This window comes from Episyrphus balteatus, chromosome 3 (genome assembly GCF_945859705.1).
Source record: "Episyrphus balteatus chromosome 3, idEpiBalt1.1, whole genome shotgun sequence".
In the NCBI taxonomy this organism is placed as follows: Eukaryota; Metazoa; Arthropoda; class Insecta; order Diptera; family Syrphidae; genus Episyrphus; species Episyrphus balteatus.
The window spans coordinates 73,344,870-73,365,146 of NC_079136.1; the positions used below are offsets into that span (position 1 = coordinate 73,344,870).

A 20,277-nucleotide genomic window follows, 5' to 3' on the forward strand; every position below is an offset into this window, starting at 1 on the left:
ATAGTTTAAACATCAGCGAAATATTAATTTATTTGGCATACAAATTAAGAATCAACAAAAACTAGTTAAATTTTTACGTGAAAAGGTTTTCTTTTGATGAAAATTAGGATTTTACAAGTAGTATGGACCAAAACACCCTTTGAATAAAATACATACTGTGAAATTCAGTGAAAGTAATGCAATGTAATAACCAAAAACCAAAAGTGAAAGAGTGTTTTTTATACTTTATATTTTTAATTTTATTTTGTAGTAATGGAATTATATTATGCATGATTTAGGGCATTTTTTGAATGCTGGGGTATATTTTTTAGATGCAGATATCTTTTCCATTCAGATTGTAAAAGAGGCTTAAGTCATGTTCTATATTATGTTTCCATTGCTCCGAATTTTAATTTAGCTTAACTTTGATAATTAAATTAACTCTTTTGCGTCTAAATTATCCCATGTTCAAAATGTTTACAAAGCAATTATTTTTAATTTTTGATTTTCTCAAGAGGTTCACTGTGGCGGATGTGGAACATTTTTTCATTGAAAAATCTCAAAATTTATAATACTAATTATTCTACACTTGGATCTTGGGTTATTAATCATACGAGTTTATTTTTGTGGACGCGCTTCTCATCTTTAAAAATCCTAAATGGTCATGCGAAGGTGGGCAGATATGGGACTAAAAAGTCAGTTTATAATAATTTCAGCCAACGATAAGCTGAGCCTTCAATGGATTTTCAATTTTTTGTATACATAGATTCGCAGGTAATCTTTAAACCATATCGCTCATTTACTTGAATACTGTCATAGCTCAAAAATCACGAGTTTTGAGTTATGAATGCATAAGTTATTTGAATAAAGTATTCTTTAATCCCGCAGAAAGTCATTTCTCAACTTTAAAAACTGACGGAAAAGGAGTACTAGTTTTGTTTTAGAAACTAGCTTTTTACATAATAAAAATAGATAGATACTAAATTTAACACTCGTTTTCTGAAAAATCAGTTTTTTTGCCTTATGACAGTGTTCAAGTAAATGAGGGATATTTTTTCTAAAAAAAATTAACTAAATCTAAGTTAATTTTTTTTTAGAAGATATCGTCATGTTTTTCTTTCTTAATGTTAAAATTATTTACGGATGTTTTTAGAGCAATTTCAGAAAATAAAAAAGTTTTTCGTCGATTTAACGAACAATAACAATTTACAGTTAAAAAGCAATAATGTTCCCTTAAAATATTTTTGACAAATGTTAAAAATGCTCATAAAAATGCTTGTTTTTTTCGAAAAAAAAAAATTAAATTATTAGGTTGAGAGAAGAGTATTTATTAAATGGTAAATAATTCAATTTTTCATGTACTAAACAAAAATAAACAAAGCAAATAAAAACAGCTCGTGTCTAATACTATATTTTAATTCATGGTTAGATTATTGAGATATTTAAAAAAACTAATAAAGCGTAATACTTCGAGCATGTGCTTAATTGGATTAAGTGTTCCAAATCCAAACAAAGATAAGATGATCGTGATTAGATATTTATAACAAGGCATTAAAAAATAATTTAGTGTTAAATTATTTTTAATTGTTTATTCATCCTCGAAAAGATTAAAACTAAACCAAAGAATGTAACCTGAAGCACGTACGCACAATTATTATCGGCTACTTTCTTTAATTACTTCTGCTTGATAATATGTAATCAATGTTATTGTTCTAAAGGCCTTTACCCATTTGGGAAACACTTGATCGAAAAAACCTTAAAGATATATGCTTTGAATTATGACAGTGACGTTCCAACAATTAAAAATTCGTCAAGTCATATAAAAGCATGACAATGCCGATTTAAGTTCAATTAGGTACAATACGGTGCATATTAGTTAAGTAAAATCGCAATTTTATTTATTTTTTTTTTTATCAAACATGCGCACATTTTTGGGTATCTAAGTCCTCATAAACGAAAGCGTCGAATGTAATTAATTGTCTCTATCTCCAGGAAAATTTTGTTTTCCTCGGAATTTATTTTGGGATCGTGAATCTTCAGGGAAGAAAATAACGTATGAAATGACAGCTAAATTCCCCTGGAAATTTATTCCCGATACAAATAGATTCGGAGGGAAACTTTTCTTAATCATTTTCGTTCCCATGTTTGAAATAAGAGAAACATTCCGTGGGAAGCCCCGTAAAATGAAAATACATACGTATATCACATAATCATAAACCGGTACATGGTTGGGTGCTCTTTTGAATTTGTTAACGATGAATTTATTAGATGGAGTGATTTCGTTTCCTTTCCATTGTTTGTGATACTAAATAATGGAGGCTATCGTAAATAGGAATTTCCAACGGAATGCTTCCCTTCTAAAACATGGGGTTCAGAAAATGACTTTTGGTTATTTTTATTATTCAAAGAGCTTTTAAATAATTCGGGGATCCCTGTTCCCTGCTACAAATATTGTAGTTCACTCCATTTCCTTATAGCATTTTTACTTGCGATATAGGTACTATAGGGCAAGTTTAGGATTCGTAAAAAAAATCGAACTCGAGATAACAATTTTACATGACATTACGATGATGGAGAATGCCAAAAAAGTGGGTCCGGCAATTCTGTCTGTCTGTCTGTCTCTATCTGGAGCTGCAGCCTAAACGAGTGAAGTGATTTTCTTCAAACTTGGTAGTTAGCAGTTTTTGGTGATTCCCTAGAGGGGAAATTGAAATTTTTTTTTTATGACCAAAACTAACGGTACCTGCCATATAACGGAAATAGAAAAGTTAATTTTTTTCAAAAACGGCTCTAACGATTTTTATTAAAATTTTTGTTTGTAGTACTACACATAAGAGCCAACTTTTTAAATAAAAAAAATATTTTTTGTACCGTTATTAACGGTACCTGTCATAGAACGGTATTTTTCGTTTCTGAATATCTCGTACAACATTAACCCGATTTAAATGAAAATTTTTATACAAAAGTGTGTAAGTAAAGATAATATTAAAATTTTAGAAAATATTCAAAAAACGCATTTTTGGTTTTTTTAAAAATATTTCAAAATTTTTTTTTGAAAAATCAATTTTTTGAAAACGGATCAATGAAAAATTTTAAAATTTAGATTTAATGTGTAAATTAATTATTTCTTCAAAATGGCATCACACCTTTTTTTTTGAAAAATGTTAAAAAATTTTTATATATAAAAAACTATTTTTTTTAAAAACGGCTCCTACAATTTTCGAAAAATTTTTTTCTAAAAATACCTTTTTATACAAGAAATAAAATGGCATATTTGTTTTTTTTTTTTTTTAAGATAATTTAAAACGGAGTTTAATTAATTATACAAACAGATTTAATTTTTTTATACTACTTATGAAATTTCTTCAAAATATCAAATTTTTAATTTCTTGAATAAAAAGCTTTAACATTATAGTTACTTTAAGCATAAGAGCAAGTACGTGCGACCCCAGTCGTGCAATTTATTTGTATTTGAATATACTTATTATTTTTTTAGATAATGATTTTAGATTCTGATAACTTGTAATTTTATTTAATTAAATATTTGTACGGACTTACCAGGTTAATTTAACTTTTTTCATATAAAATATGATCCGGCTTGACTTTTTGATAAGGTTACAATTATTATGGTGGTCATGAGATGAGTGATGGTTTGGGTGGGTATTATTGTTGTTTTTCTTTTTGAATTTTTATTTTCTCACACGAAATTTTACTGGTTAAAAAAAGCATCAGCAATATTAACACAAAATAGTGTTAATGTTGCTGATACTTTTGGTGCTGGCTGTTCCGATGGTTGTTTTTGAAACTGCATTAAATGTTGTTATTATGAATAAGCAAAGCTAATCACAACAAATGGTGCATTGTTTTGATGTTTGCTTCTTTGTTGTTTTTTGTTCTTCACTTCGTTGAGCATGAATTCCATGCTGTGGATAAATTGACACTTTTGCCTCTATTGAATATTTTGCGTTTTTCCTCGAGATAGATTTCGCTGAATCGAATCCTTTGAAGTGATAATTATTTTAGGCCAAATGTCCATAAATGGCATATTTAGTCACTTCATTCTTTTGAATTGCTTTGATGTGTTCATTAAGGAGTGTTGCTATTGAACGTTTGGTCTCGCCTATACGAGTATACTCCAAGCCGCAGCTACAAGGAACAGAGTAAATCCAGGAGTAGATTTTTTAGGGATGTTTTATCCTTTGGTGATTTGAAAATCGCTGGTGGTAAGAAAATCGGCATAATCCCATAGATTGATAAGATTCTTCCAATTCCTTAATAAACGTCTTTTCTATATGGAAGAAAAGCACGTTTTTTATTTATGTTTTGAGTTTGATTTTTCATAACTTTTACATCCAAAAACGCTTGTGTTATTTTCTCCAATTTCCATTGTGAGTTGTATTTTTGGGTGTACCGTGTTCAGGTTGTTAAGAATTGTATCTACCTCATTTTTGTTGAAGATACAAAAAGTATCGTCCACATATATGGTTTTCCAAATAACAGGTTTTATTGGAGTCGTTTCTTTCTATAGTATTAAATTCAAAATATTTCATCTAGATATCTGCAATTATTGGAGCAACTTTCATATAAATTGCAACACCGTCTATTTGTAAGTAGTACTTTTCATTGTACAGAAAACATCCGAATGTGAGGCATAAATTAAGAAAATCCAATAATTTGGAGTCGTCATCTGAGGTAAATAATTGTGATTTAATAACTTCTATACATTGTTTTATCTGCACAATAGTAAACAAAGATGTTTCATCGAAACTGACCATAAATTCATTTTCTCTCATGTTTTTATCGATCGAGTTTTGTAATCTGTATACATTTGAAATTAATCAAGTTATGGATAACTAAAATTAATCCATTCTATTAATTCATTCCTTTCGATAAAAATTGAATTAACAGTAGTAAATTATGTCTGTTTTGCTTCCTTAACACTATTAGACTTATATTAACCATGATTTGAAATTTGAATTCTAATCTTAAATTATTTTTTTTATTACTATCCAATTCTAGTTGAAGCAGTTTACAATAATCCGTTTATTTTATGTCTATTTTGGTGCTAACTTGAAATCAAAAATAAAAACTTTAACGAAAATGAACTTTTTAAATACATAAGTTCTTTTTTTTTTAATCATTATTGCTTTTTTAGCTTACGAACAATGCAGATGAAGAATACAAATGGAAAAATGTGTAGTTAATATTAAATCAATCCATTTCTGTTCTCTATTAATCTTGTTATTCTATACTTATTGTTTATTATTCTTTGAGAAATTGTGTGATGCCCAGTTCAATGAAGTCTTCCACGAGTTGGCCAAAGCTTCACTAAATTTTGAGCGAAAGTGTTCGCGTGCGTTTTCTTTAGTCAGTTCCAGAACCTTAAAAAAAGTTTATGATAAGTAGATGATAGTTATTGTTTGCTTTTTTACACTTACCAAAGTTTCTTTAAGGTAGTTAAGATCCTTTTCAGAAGACAATTCGGGTAAACCAGTCGATATCATCATTGAAAATAATGAAAGGATTAAACAACCGTGCTCTCGTAAAATGAGAAATGCCTGTAAAAATAAAAGGTAAAAGATGTATTATTATTTATTAATACCTATTATTAAATCTTTAATTATAACTATTTTTATAGGTCTGTGTAAGCAATTGGGAGTCGAAAACCATTAATAAGGAAAAAAAAATTATTCGTGAATCTTAATAAAAAAAAAACACCATTATCGTAAAGTTGTTAATTGATACTTTGGTCAAAATCTTATTTGATGCTTAAAAGTTTTCCATTTGGTTGAATATTACTTTTTATGAGGAAAAAGTAGAAATTAATGAGGAACTAAAGCCAGTTATAAATAGAACACTATTTATTGCAAAAAAATTAGAATATAACCCGAATTTATAATTGAACCGATCGGAAATTACGGTAATATTGTTACCTATCTTGGTAACGCATATAAAAAATTGCTGCCCCAGAGCATCAGTTTTATGATATAAAGAGGAATTCTCAGACCTCGTATACGGCCTTGAACTTCAACTCTATTTCAATCCAACTAAATACTTATTTCACATAATTTTAATATATTTAACAATGTGTCTATCCCCAGCAAGTTATTTTTGTTAATAAATGATAGCCGTTTTTTTTAAATAAATTATAGCCGTTGGTCTGGGGGAATAAAATAGACAATTTAATTGCTTCAAAGATACTGAAAAAGAGCGAGTGTTTATTGCGTGCCGACTTGCTTAATGCAACTTAACTTTATCTGAACATAATGGTATTAGGTATTTATTTCATTTCGTTATTAAAGACTAAAAGTGAATAATACATTACATAATACTTATAAACCTACGTTAATTGTTCTAAGTTATTGAAAAATATAGTTTTGAATTCAATGCATTTAGATTATCATTTACAGAATCTATACAAAAATAAAATTTTTGCACTATAGTTTTTTTCTAATTTAACCTAATTAGAACCGATGGGGATGATATTGAACCATTAATAATAATAACAATAAAACAAAACTGCAAATACTTTCTACGGCTAGTAAGAGAAGGAAGACTTATTTAACTATTGTAGTTAAAATTATACGAGAAGCATTTCTTTCAGAAATATTACATTAATCTATAACATAGAAAGTTTCATTAGCTGTGTTTAATTATTCACTCTTACAAATACAATGATCTAATCTGGATCACGGAAATAATAAAACACAGCTATTGTTAATAGAGTTTATACCTCAGCTCTTTTTAAGGTCAGTACTGAAAATTTAAACTGAACGCAATATTGATTTTTTTAAGTAAGACTAAACAAATTTAGCGTTTGAATTATGTGTAAAAACACTACCTTTAATTAAATATATAAAAAGTGAAAATAGCCCCATCTGTTTGGGAGCTGAAGCTAATTTTCTTCGCAAAAGAGTGAAAAAAACAGATTTTTGGAACTTTGAGCGAGTGTCGGCACCATATAGTCTTATCCAATCGAGCTGAAATTTTGACCATCTAGAAATCTGCAAAACTGACATTTAATGGGGATCCCCCGAAAAGAATTCGACTACACAGCTATATTCGAATATTGTTCTCACAACAGAAACAACGACAAGCTTGAGTGCATAAGGTTCACGAAAATCACGACCAAATCTCTTTATGAATCATAGGATTCTATTAAGTTTTTTAATTATATAGTTTTTTAAATGATCATTAAAAGTTAACTCCTTAATCTGAAAACATGGAGACAAGTGTCATGTAAAACTCATAGTTTTATACTTGTCAACATTAAGAACAAGACTATTTTTACTGCACCATTCCCTAAATAAAATTAAGTCTTCTTGTAAAAGTAAACAGTCAGTTTTATATATTATACGTTTGAAAAGCTTAAGGTTAGCAGCATAAATAAGGATGGACGATTTTTTTATGATCGAAACCCAGTCATTAATGAATAAATAAAATTTAATTGGACTTTCAGGGCCTGGACTGAAACACTCATTCACTTTCATGATAGTTTGTGCGATGTTATCTTCGTTAATTTAAAAGTTAATTGAGTTTAAGTGAGAGAAATTCACCTCAATAAATAAAAACTTACAACCAAAAACAAAACTGCTCTATACTTACATCTTCACACAGTTTTTGGAAATACCGAAATTCTTCGGCTTCCCTATCAGTCCGTCCTTTGTTTATAACATATACAAAATCATGTGTCAAGACAAAAGGAACTCGTTCACGTCTCACGCCAAACTTCTCTTTAAAATGTCCAAGTATATGACCGAAGTCGATATGGAAAAGCTTAATAGAAAAAAAAATATTATAACATTTTTTATTAATAAGAAAAATTATCATAATTTTACCTGTCCGTTTTTCTTAACCATAATATTATCAGAATGACGATCGGCAACACCTAATACATATGTAGCAACACAATATCCCGCACAACTAAGAGTGAATTCTTCAACTGCTTTATTCATTTCTTCTTCCGTGTTATTGTGCTCTTTGAGCCAACTAAACAAAGAACCTTTTTGAAAGGGTGACGTTGCAGAGAACATGCCTTTGACCTTTTGAATATTCGCAATGGTTTCAGCATTTAGCACAACTTCGATCATACCAAGTCGACGTTCCATACTAATACAATTGTAGATGTTCATTCGAAAGTCGAGTCTGAAATCAAGAAAAACAAAATCTATCAAATATTGACGCAATGGAAATCTCAAAAGCATAAGTCTCTCGGAGGGAAAAAATTCCATAAAAACTTCTATTGGCCATAACCCTGTTTAACTTACCCTTCGTTCTTCCACAGCTGATCCATGACACGTAACATCTGAAGCGTTAACATATCTTGTCTTAGATCATCGCCGTTTTTGAATATAATATAGATATCATCACAGAGCATATCGGCATTTTCGAAAACGACCCACAACGGTCGCATTTTTGAATCCATAACCTTGCATTTATCCGGCCTACAAAATAATAATTAAATAAGTAATTTGTTATACAATGTCATCAATACTCACTTTACTCCTTTACACCGAAAACTAGGATTTAACGGACTTTGAATTCCTTTAAATACTGCACCGATTCGATCGTTCGCTAGAAAGGTTTGCAATGAATGCCTCGATTTTTCTTTACTCCCTTTCTTTGCTGACTCAGAACCCTGCTTTAGCTTTTCCAAGCATTGAACTTGTTTATGAAGAAGTGGGACATGTGATTTACAACCTTTAAGGTATGCCTCAAGAAGGAGGCCAAAACGAACTTGCATGGAAGGTGTTTGCATTTCGGAGCGTAAATGCCAAAAGAAATAATGTCCAATACGTTGATTTCGTAAAGCTCTCTCCAAAACAAAACATACAAGATCTGAGTCTAAATACGCTTCATGTTTTATTGCTTGAACTAGTTGCAATAGGTAAAGAAGTAATTCTTCATCTCTGTAAAAAAAAAACAGTGTGAATTTGTAAACAGAATAATAAAAAGTTAAGCCGCCTACTTTAATTGCCGCAGACATCGTATTGAAAAGTTTCGAACTGCTGGATCCGGATAAGCGTAGTCTAGAAGTTCTAAAGATCGCTCAACGGAAACGCAAGGCCAGTCTTTTAAAAGGCTCCAAATTTCAGCTACTTCATTGCGTTCGTTCCAATTTACACAGTGCAGTAGTATTGACAATTCTTCTGGGCATTCGTTGCGACAATCCAATCTGAGAACAAGAAGAAGTAAAGTTATTAATTTAGAATTTAATTTAATCTACATCCTTCACAATGAAAACATTTTTTGTCGCAAAATTCACAAGATATCACTTAGACGATAGTAGTTTGAACACGTACAGGAGCTCAAATTAATCAAAAACTACGAGGGATTTAATGTCATTTATAGTCATTTTGTTTAAACCCGCCTTAACTTAACTGTATTAATTTAATCTACAACTCTAAAATTAATTTTTTATATTTACCTATTTGACCAAATATCATTTCGGTCTTGATCGTGCATCTCATCAAGTTTGTCACTTCGAGAATAACTTGCTAGAACCTTTTGTATTATCTTCTTATCTTGTGATTTAGATCGATTAAGATTTTCCGTCTCTGCTAATTTTTCCGCATGCAATAGAACTGTTTCTTCCTCTGGATAAATAATTCCATTTTCACAGTTGTAACTAAAATGAAAATATTTTAACTATGATAAATCGCATTTAATAAATATAAATTGAGCTTACTTATGGAATGTTAACTTTACAACAGCACAGTCTTCATTCCTAGGATTTGGTTCAACCGTACCCAATGGATGAAATATTTCATCCGATTGTATATCATCAGCATTCGTCCATGTATGCAAAGTTAGTTGACCAGTTTTTAACTGATGCCTATAATCGAACAGAGTTGTATTTACCCAAGCTAACGGACTCGTCCGATACTCTCGATTATCTTTAGCACTTTCTTTGTTATCTTTACTATCTTTGATATCTTTGCTATCTTTACTCTCTTTGCTAGTGCTAATTTTTTTCGATCGAGATCCACTCAACTTAACAGTCTTTGCGTATATAGAAATGCATAGTCGAGCACTTCGAGGCACATTTTGCAGGAAGATATCAAATGCTATTGCTTCGTTGAACACAATTTTACCATCGTTATCTACGGGAAGCTCTGTAGATTTTTGCAATGCACAAAGTCTTCTTTCACCATGAAATAGACCTAAATGTACTCCAATTTCTGGTGTTGGATTTAAATCACAGTTAACGTTGTCGATGCCGTGCAATTCTAAACGAAATGGCTCTTGTATGTCCCAAGATGAAGCAAACTTTTGACGTTTTCTTATTGTGCTCGTTTTATAGTTGAGGTTCTCCGTGGTTTTTGGTTTATATTCTATGCTGAGTTGCTTATGATTAATATATGTTGGTAAAGTGTGTATGGGTTTGAGAACTATTAATGGAACACCATCACGTGATAGGCTTTCCTACAAATTAAAAAACAAAACATATATTTGTGTTAATGTTTTTCAAAAAAAATAAACATTTTTCGCTAATCTGAGAAAAAGCTTTATTTCAAAATGGGTTTATATGTACAAGTTCTGTTTGGAACACGCTACAGTGATTAGCAAAACAAAAGGATAGAGAGTTTTTTATCGGTCGGTATTAAAGTAGATCGAAACATCTTCCATGTTCTCTTAGACTGATCCAGAAGGGATGGTTTTGATCCAACTGCATCTGTGGGATGGTATAGTCGAATTTACTTGGGAGTGATCCGAATGAGTACAGAACAATAGAGTGACCAATATCATTGTTGATTCACTGTGAAGAGGCTTTGAGACGAATAGCTGTACTTGCAGCCATTTGTTTGCCATATATGTCGATATGGAATAGAGTAATGCGGGATTGAAGTCCCTTTTATTTCCCATGGCTTTTTTTACATGAGAACAGTGCCACTGTGGCCTTTTTGACTCTTTCCTTAATATTCGGTTTCCAGTTTTACTTTTTATCTAAGACCAGACTTAAATATTTTGCCTCCTTAGAGAATGTTAATGGCATACCTTTGAAAGGGGGTTCTATATAAGAAATCTTCTACTTCCTAAACAAGAGAATCTGTTTTGTGGGAATTGACATCCGGTGCACACTGGTCGTTCTATCCTCTTAGCTTGTTTAAACCTCCTTCTGGCACCTATTTTAAAACCTTCGGACGGGCACATGTGCCTGGCTGGACCCCTATAGATTAACATGCATTTCTATACAAATATATGTGATGAATTCAAACAGATTTTTCTCCCAAAGCTTTATATTGTTTGTACTAACTTATCTTAGTATTTTTTCCCGTAAAGATAAAATAAATCCTAAAAAACAGATTTGATAAAAGAAGAAATGTGATTTAAGCCTATTTTTGCATATTATTTTGAAAAATATGCTATTTTTGGGGAAAATAAAATCGAATATCAATTTTGATTCGATATTTGTTTAATGTAATGCATTGAGTAAATTTTGTTCTCCCATGATACCGTTATGGTCTCATGCGGTCAATAGTCGGCCCTAGCAAAGTATCCGTCAGAATCGGAGAGTTTTTACCTGTCGGAAGATCACCTCAAAGCATTATTCGTGTGAAATCGAAGAATTTTCCGCTCTGACGAATACCTCTCTAGGGTCGAGTATCATAAATGTTTTGGCAAAATCAAAGTTTATATGAATTTTGAAACGATGATCTATGGATGATTTTCACCTGTAAATCATCCATAAAATGTGATAATGAACAAGGAAATGTGCACTTCATCCGTCATCCGCCAAAGAGTAGCTTCACACAATATCACAAATAGACATAATGTGTATATGTAGTTCGTAAACATAAAATGCAGTCTCTAAGGTAAAAAATACATTACATATTCATAATAAATCTATACGGGTCTGGCTAGGCCCATGTGATGCCGGTTCGAAGGTGTACTTTTTTAAAGTCCTTATAATATCCTTTTTAAGAGCTTTTTTAAACCAGATAGTTTTATATATCGATAGCCAATAAAATTTTAGAAAGCTACCGGAAAGCACAAATTGATATCTCAACAAGAAATGTATCAAATGTATAACATTTAAAAACGAAATATGCCTGACCAGACCGAGGGTTAAGGCATGTTATAATAGATCTTTTATGGTGCTGGAAAGCTTTTCTGATCAGGCCATAGGAGTTTCATCCGCATACGCAATCAGTCTGTAATCTAGCAGTATCTTGTTTCCGTCTGTTTATGTATTTTTCAGATTGGCTGGTGGTACAGGTCTAGTGTGGAAAATTGTATAGACAATAATCCATTCTAAAACGCATACTTTCAAAACTAATGTTTATTCTATTTTCTACCTATTTTCTGCTTATACTGTGTTCATCATTTTAAGGGTAAAAAATAGACTGATTCAAAAAAAAATACTGTAAAAGTTTCAGCCCTTAATGTTAACATTTAGTACCGCCGCATCGCAAATTTCTATTTCCCATACGATTTGTATGGGAAATATTGTGTATTTGTGCTTAGAATTTTTTATCTTTTTAATGGTTCATCAAAAAGGCTATATTTAATCATTTTCTTGTATAAAATTGAACGCTCTACAAAATTGCGTTTATAAAATTTTAAAAAAACGGACGTGAAAAATTGATTAAAATAATTTTTAGTTGAAAAAATGAATAATTCGAATTTATTGAAGAAATCTAATATGATAGTATTAGGTGTTTGAGAGTTATATAAAAGGATCTGTGAAACCAAAACACAACATAGAATACAAATATTCGAAAATTTTGCCAAATTTTTTGAAAAACCTAATAATTTCGTCAAAAAATCGGAAAATTTTTATATTTTAAAGTTGAATAACTTCGAAACGCGGGGGTAAATCAAAAAAATTAATAAGAGCTTTTTTGTAGAGCGGACAATTTTACAAAAGAAAATGATTTTTTCAAGCCTTTTGGATGAACCATTAAAAAGATAAAAAATTCTAAACACAAATACACAATCTTTCTTATACAAATCGTATGGGAAATAGAAATTTGTGATGCGGCGGTACTAAATGTTAACATTAATGGCTGAAACTTTTACAGTATTTTTTTTCGTCATTTCCAACAATATTTTCAACAATGCTTTGAACAAAAAAAAAAATTTTTTTTTTGAATCAGTCTAGTAAAAAATTAACCCCTCGAGTGCGTCATTTCTACCTATTTTCTGCTTATACTGTGTTCATCATATTAAGGGTAAAAAATTAACCCCTTGAGTGCGTCATTCATAAGATAATTAATTACTATACACATTTGTATCAAAGTTTTTCAATTATTTTATATTTTAAGTTTTGAACTTCATATCCCCGTGGTATCATCAATCAACAACTATTTCCAACTATATTCCAACTCATAATAAAACTTACATACCGAAAAATATTTTTCTTCATAAAACTTGTATTCTTTCAAGTGGACGGAGTATATTCAATGGTGAAAAAATAATTTTCTTAATTTATTAAACAATAAATTAGTGAAATAAATGACAATTTCTATGGAGATGGAGAGTTATGATTCTCGATCAAATGCTGATTCAATTGGAAAACGCATTAAGTATGGAACCCCATATCAAGCTTTTAAAGGAATATTCATTGATTATTTGAAAGAGAGCTCAATTCATGGATTCAAATATGTTGGCGAACAAAAACGATCAACTGTGGAAAGGTAATTATAACAAAGTGTGGTAGGTGGTTATTGATATAATCATGTTTTCGTAAAGTCTAGAAACATCAATTCCTAAATATCATATAATTCTTTTTTAAAGAATAATCTGGTTTTGTGCTGTAATTGTATCAATTTCAACATGCGGTTACCTAATTTACAATATTTGGAACGAACGCAACCAGAATCCAGTACTAGTGACCTTAGACGGAAGATTAACGCCTGTTTGGGAAATTCCATTTCCTACGATTACAATTTGCCCGCAGATCCAAATTCACAACAAAATTTTTAATCTCACTAAAGAAGCAACAAATATAACAGAAGATGAGTATGAACATTGTGATAATTTTTTTTTAAATGGGTGAGAGCTGCAAAGATGCACAAAATTGATCAAAAGAAAATTGCAAGCTTAAGAGCTTATGAAACTGGCCTTCAACTGGAAAAAAGTTGGTATTTTCAGTATACACCAATTTTATTCCTTACTCAATGAAAACCCTTAAGCGTTTTTGCAGTCTCACTCATTATATTATTATTATATTATTACTAGTTTTTGGAAAAATTAAAACCATTTAAGGCAATACTTCTGGGAGTTTGTATCGCAAACCGGATGTGCTATTCCCGGATTATATTACACAACGTTTTTTAACGAATTTATTCCCAATGCATCAAAATTCATCCAAATTATGTCGAATTTAGCTCCAACACTAGACGAAACTATGGATGGATGCTTTTGGAAACAAAATGCAAAAAGTTGCAAAGATATGTTTGTTCCTGTTTTAACAGAAATAGGAATTTGTTTTTCATTCAATTCAATTAAATCTGCACATTATCGGAGTGAATTGTAAGTTGGCTATTTCAATATTTTGTATATGTAATTAAAAAAAAATTAATTCGACCAAAAACAAGTTATAATTCCCGTCAAAATGACTTCTTTGGTAATAATAACTTTGACAATCATGATCGAAAAATTGAATGGGATCTTGAACATGGTTACAATGAAGAAGCTCTTTATTCTTTGGAAGCGTTCCCTTTTCATGCCGTAGGAACAGGAGTTATGGAAAGCCTTTTTTTTGGACCAATAGATAAAATAGAAGACGAAGATAATAAATGTAGAGCTTTGTTTGAAGGTTTTAAATTAACTGTTCAAACTCCAGGAGAAGAACCACAAGTATCAAAGAATGTACTTAGCATTCCTTTTGATCAACTTGTTTTGTTAACAATCAAGCCTCAAATTATGACAAGTTCTGAAGGATTGCGACATTATACACCAGAAAGGTTTGAAAGTCTTCATATTTTCATTTTTCATTTCATATGTTCTTTATTTCACATAAAAAACTTAATGCTAACATTGATTTACAAGATTAAAATAATAACAATATGAAAAATAGCGTAAATTTAATTATAGGAAATAGTTCGGAACATTCAGTTGTCGAACGACAAGAGTTGAATGCACCATCAAATTAGATTCATTTATAATAAATTGATGGGGATCAATTATTGTAATTTTGTATACTAATTTTTTAAAGATATAAAATCTTTTTTTTTTTTTTTCTTTAATATTTGAATTTGTAAATTTTGTATGCAATTTATGTTGTTACTACTATATTAAGAAATGTATAATTATCATTATGATTTAAAGTAAATAGGAAATATTTAATATTTTTCAAAAACACCGATTTTACTCTTTCGCATCTAATATTATCTGGTAGATAATTGAAAAAGCGGGCTGCAGTGACTTTATAGAACAGAGAAAAGTGCGTTTTTTGATATTAGGTATAGGTACTACATTATAGTTGTTCACACGTAAATTATAAAGGTTGTATTGCCTGGAAACAGAATATCCAGATTTTTCGAAAAATGTTTTTGAGACTTTATAAAAGTATAAATGCTTTATAGGCTAAATCTCTAGGGTTTTAAACAGAACAAAGCTTGGAGTTCTACGATTTATTTTACATAAAATACGAATGGCGTGTTTTTGTTTAATAAGTAAAAGATCAATTTTACTGCAGTGAGTGCCACCCCAACAGACTAATCCATATTGTAGTTTTGTTTTAAATAGACCATTATAAACAATTTTAAAAGAGATTGACTACAATAGAGGTTGAGGTGGTTTTTTTGTGTAGTACGTTAATGCCGTATCGTCCGCGAAGGCCGTTATATTTCCCTTAAAATTTTGGACGAAAAGGGAATTAACAAAAATTAAAAACAATATTGGGCCCAATACAGAACCTTGTGGGACATCTACATTTAAAGTTCTTTCTTCACTGAAAGTATCTTTAATTTTTACTTTTTGTTTCCGGTTATTGAGGTAAGATACAAACCAGTCATAGACAAAACCCCGAAATCCTACTTTATAGAGTTTGTCGAGTAATAATGCATGGTCTATCATATCAAAAGCTTTTGTTATGTCAATGAAGAGCGAAGCTGAAGTCTCAGATTCATTCAACGAATTATATATTTTATCACAAAGCTTCGAAACGGCATCTTCAGTTGACTTTCCTTTTCCTTCTTTGAATCCAAATTGCGAAATACTAAAAAAATTGTATTTGTCCAAAAATGCTAACAGTCTTCATTTTATACCTTTTTCAAACACTCTTGAAAACACCGACAAAAGCGATATACATTACATAGGTCTGTAGTTGTTTAGATTAGTTTTCTCACTTTTCTTGTGCAGCGGAATAACAGTTGCCAATTTCAGTGATTCTGGACAAATTCCCTTATTTATACTTTGGTTGAAAATACAACTCAAAATATCAGCTTTGCAGAAACCAAATCACCCGGTGTTGAATTAGACATTTTTAGAGACATGATAACTTTATGAACTTCTATAGCTGAGCAATTTTCAAAGAAATAAGTTCCTGAACAAATATTTTCTTGAACAATAGGGCCGTTCATTCACAATTGTTAGAATTAATGGACGAAATATTGTTCTGAGCAACATTACAACAAAATTCATTGAACAAGTTCGCAATACCCATGCAATCGCTTACTTTAGAGTCACCATTTATTAAAGAAATATCAACTTTTGGTTTTTTATTATTATTTAAAATTTCATTTACAATTTCCCATTTATTTTTAGAGTTGCCAACATTTTCGAGAAGTTTATTTTTAAAATAGTTATCTCTACAGAGGGGAATCTCAGTATTTAATTCTTTAAAGAGGCAATTAAAATTTTTTTTGAGTCTTATATTATTTGGATGTTTTTTAACTTTAAAAAAGAGTTTATTCTGTTTGTTTATTTTTTTGAGAGAAGATTACTATTCATCCATTATTTAAGACAGTTTAACTTTTTTCTATTATTTATGGGTAGAAATTAATTGTTGAAGTTTTTTGAGAAACAAATCAAGAGCATAAGATGGGTCACTAGTAGTATAAATTTCGTCCCAAAACTCATAAGTCAAAGCTATTTTAAGAGAAGAAAAATTTGTTTTGGTTAAGTGTTTGTTTTAATCTTTTTTGACTGCAATTAAATTGGATGCTTGTTAAGCTATGATCAGTTATGCCTAATTCAAAAACTCCCGTTTTTTAACTCACATCATTATTTTTATGAAGCCTTAAAACAATATGATCCAAACAAGATGAGCCTCTTGTAGTAAAAAAGGTGTCAAAGTTTTTACGTAATCTTCGAATATTTTGGTGTACTACTGATAAGCCTGAATTCAATTTCATAATAGGATGATCAATGCAAAAACAATTCGCTATACTATCACTATAATTTGATTTTGTTTTCTCTCAGATTTCGCATCAACATACTATTTTTGCAATTGAGAGAAGTAAACTTCACACAAACAATGTTAGAGAATCAGCAGCACTAAGATAGTTACATGAATCATTTTGATTTACCTTTAAATGTTTTACAAAACATGTTTCGATGTCGTTTTGTTGTATATGAGCTTCCACTCCGGCATTCGAATTGCACACATTAGGCACACCAACAATGTCAACTGCCAATTGTTTTTCCCTTTGTTCCCGAACATTAAGCTTAGACTGTAAGATGCTAAGCTTAGACGTGAGTTCAACATTGATATCTTCCAAATTGCTGATCTTAGCAGTTGCTTCGCTATTTAGAAGTTGAAGTTTTCTGATATCTTCATGAGCAGCATTGTTAAGATGTTGCAGTTTTTTAATCTCATGAAAAAGCATGTCGAGAGTGATATGTTCTTTCAGAGTATTACCGTCCAATGCAGATGACTGCTGTATAATGGATGCATCGTTATAATCTTTGTTGACAGCGTAACGAGCGGCAGCAGCAGAAGAGGTATTAGAAGCTATATCGATAGAAGAACCAGCAGACGTTGAGGTGGAGGGATCAGAGGTAGCAGAGGCAGCAGCAACAGTAGTTGGAGAGTTTACAACCAGGGTGTCATGACGCTCATTTTGAATGGGCTGTGCGGAGGGGGGACTTTTTAATGGCAATTGATCTGCCGATAGGGAAGCCCGCCTTTCTTTTAGAGAAATTTCGTTCTTGTGGGCTAGTTTATTTTTTAATCGTATTTTTACACAACACAACACACACTTCATTTTTAGCAGCGGATTAATTACAGAAGTATGAAGTTGAGATAATAAATAATTTGTCCTTTTTTGTTGTTAGTTTAACTATTAATCAAAAAATAAGAACAAGATAGCACTTCTCAAATGATGTGACCCCATCAACACACAGAGAGAGAATGATCTTTTAAAAGTCTTATCTTACATTGTTTGTTCTTATAAAAATAAAAAAAATTTTTTTTAAAGGCGCCAATGCTACTATCAAAATGAACGGTATTTGAGATATTTTACGAAATACACTCAAGCCAACTGTGAATTGGAATGTCTGGCAAATCAAACCCTTGCCAAATGTGGATGTGTTAAATTTTCAATGCCAAGTTCGTCTTTTTTAAAAACCAAAAACAATAACTTTTAACTAATCATATCTTTTTTCAAAAATAGGAACTTCAGCTCATCCCATTTGTGGATCAAAAAAATTGTTATGCGCTAATCAAATCGAAGATAATTTTGGTAGTTGGAAATTTATGTCAAAAACAAAGTCTTATGGTGAAAGTGCATGTATTGGTAATTGTTTGCCAACTTGTTTTGATATCAAATACAAAGTAGAAATTGAACAACAAGTTGCCGGTAACAACGATGGGAAGTTAGTAAAAAAAAATATTAAGATTTTCCATTAATATGCTTATTTCTTCTTTTAGTTCCTTTCGACTTACATTTTTGATAATTAAATTTAATGAAGATGTCTTCAACGGTTTACTACGTTCGGAATTGTACAGTATAGTAGATTTTATTGCAAATTGCGGAGGATTACTGGGACTTTTTATGGGTGTGTCGATCCTGAGTTTGGTGGAACTTGTTTACTTTCTTACAATAAGACTGTGGATAAACTTGAAAGGAAGACAACAGATACAAAATGTGGAGCAATGTTGGCAAAAGAAGTAATCTGGCTCACGATTTAGTTACAAAATTTATTCAATAATCTAGATAAATGTTTTCGTCTGTAATCACATTAATCATTAATCTACATTTGTATCAGTAATTAATTTAATGATTACTTTTGTTTTGTTTTTATATTTAAGTTCGATTTCTTGACAATGTTTTTAAATTATCTTAAAATTGTTGCTTCTTAAGAATTAGTGCATCATCATCATCATATAATAAAACGGCGAACGTGTTTTTTGTGGTACAAAATACGCGGCCCACAAAAACCGAAGGGGCATAAATTATATACCGAACGATAGGAAATGCTCTCGAGACGTGCAGAATGTATAATTTTTTAAGTTTTTTTAACCGAAGTAGGTAAATTAATTAAATTAAAATTCGATATTTTAGTAAACAAAACAAAAAAAAACAAAACAAAACAAAAACAACTGGAATTTCCAATCGACTGGAATGAAATGTCATTCATGACTGAGTGAATGAATGAAAGCATTCAGCGAAAATCAAAAAACATTAAGGTGGGTTCACATTGGTGCGTTGTTTTAAGATCGCACGTAAACTATGGTTAACTTTCATTGTTTTAGTTATATCTAAGTTTAGAAGTAAGATGTTTGTTTTATTACCATGATTTTTTTTGTTAAAATCGAATTCTATTAAAATCGAGTCTATTACTAAGGTCCAATCTTTTGTAAACACTTTTGATATACCAATGAAATCTATTTTCGTCCTTTTCTCTCTTGAAAGAACATAAGAATTTGTCAGCTATTACATGAAGCCTCAAGAGGCGCGACTCTTTTTAAACATAATGAGTGCGAAAGAGAAAAAAGATGAAAGAAAAAATTATCCGACCGGAGAGTCGTGGGTCGTGAGTCCGAGACTCTTTTTTGACGTTTCATTTTCCACTTTTTCTTTTTTCAACATTCCCTCACATTTCTTTTTGCTTCTTGGTGCAATACAACAACAACAAATTTTAATTCAAAAGATAAATGTCAAATTTGAGTCCTTGACTCAAGAGACATCGTGTAATAGTACGGGCCTCACACAATGATTACAAAAAATATAAAAGTTCTGACCTGGGGCTGCGACTAAGTTTTTTATATAGTTTTTGGGTCGCTGAAACCGAATCCGAAATGCGTTTTGCTCCATCACGTCAGGTTTTTGAGATAACCTCATAAAATGTCACGAAAACAAAAAATTTTTTCTATGATCTGGATGTGCGAATATGTTAATCATA

At 30.7% G+C, this 20,277-nt stretch overlaps 2 protein-coding genes across 2 annotated transcripts in view; one reads left to right on the forward strand and one right to left on the reverse strand.

Moving 5' to 3' along the window:
* Positions 1-5,069: 5,069 nt before the first annotated feature.
* Positions 5,070-20,277, reverse strand: part of LOC129913945 (phosphatidylinositol 4,5-bisphosphate 3-kinase catalytic subunit beta isoform) — a 29,754-nt gene continuing 14,546 nt past the window's right edge. Inside the window, exons 3-11 of the mRNA XM_055992949.1 lie at positions 9,668-10,404; positions 9,407-9,607; positions 8,948-9,154; positions 8,478-8,888; positions 8,247-8,423; positions 7,818-8,124; positions 7,585-7,755; positions 5,418-5,537; positions 5,070-5,360 (exon numbers count right to left, since the gene is read on the reverse strand). Of these exons, the coding sequence (XP_055848924.1) occupies positions 5,232-5,360; positions 5,418-5,537; positions 7,585-7,755; positions 7,818-8,124; positions 8,247-8,423; positions 8,478-8,888; positions 8,948-9,154; positions 9,407-9,607; positions 9,668-10,404 (2,460 nt within the window). The 3' untranslated portion in view covers positions 5,070-5,231. The remainder of the gene's footprint in view (positions 5,361-5,417; positions 5,538-7,584; positions 7,756-7,817; positions 8,125-8,246; positions 8,424-8,477; positions 8,889-8,947; positions 9,155-9,406; positions 9,608-9,667; positions 10,405-20,277) is intronic.
* Positions 12,787-13,981, forward strand: LOC129913946 (pickpocket protein 28-like). Its single transcript, XM_055992950.1, has 2 exons — positions 12,787-13,619; positions 13,720-13,981. The coding sequence occupies exons 1-2, from the start codon at positions 13,438-13,440 to the stop codon at positions 13,979-13,981; spliced, it is 444 nt and encodes a 147-aa protein (XP_055848925.1). The 5' UTR covers positions 12,787-13,437.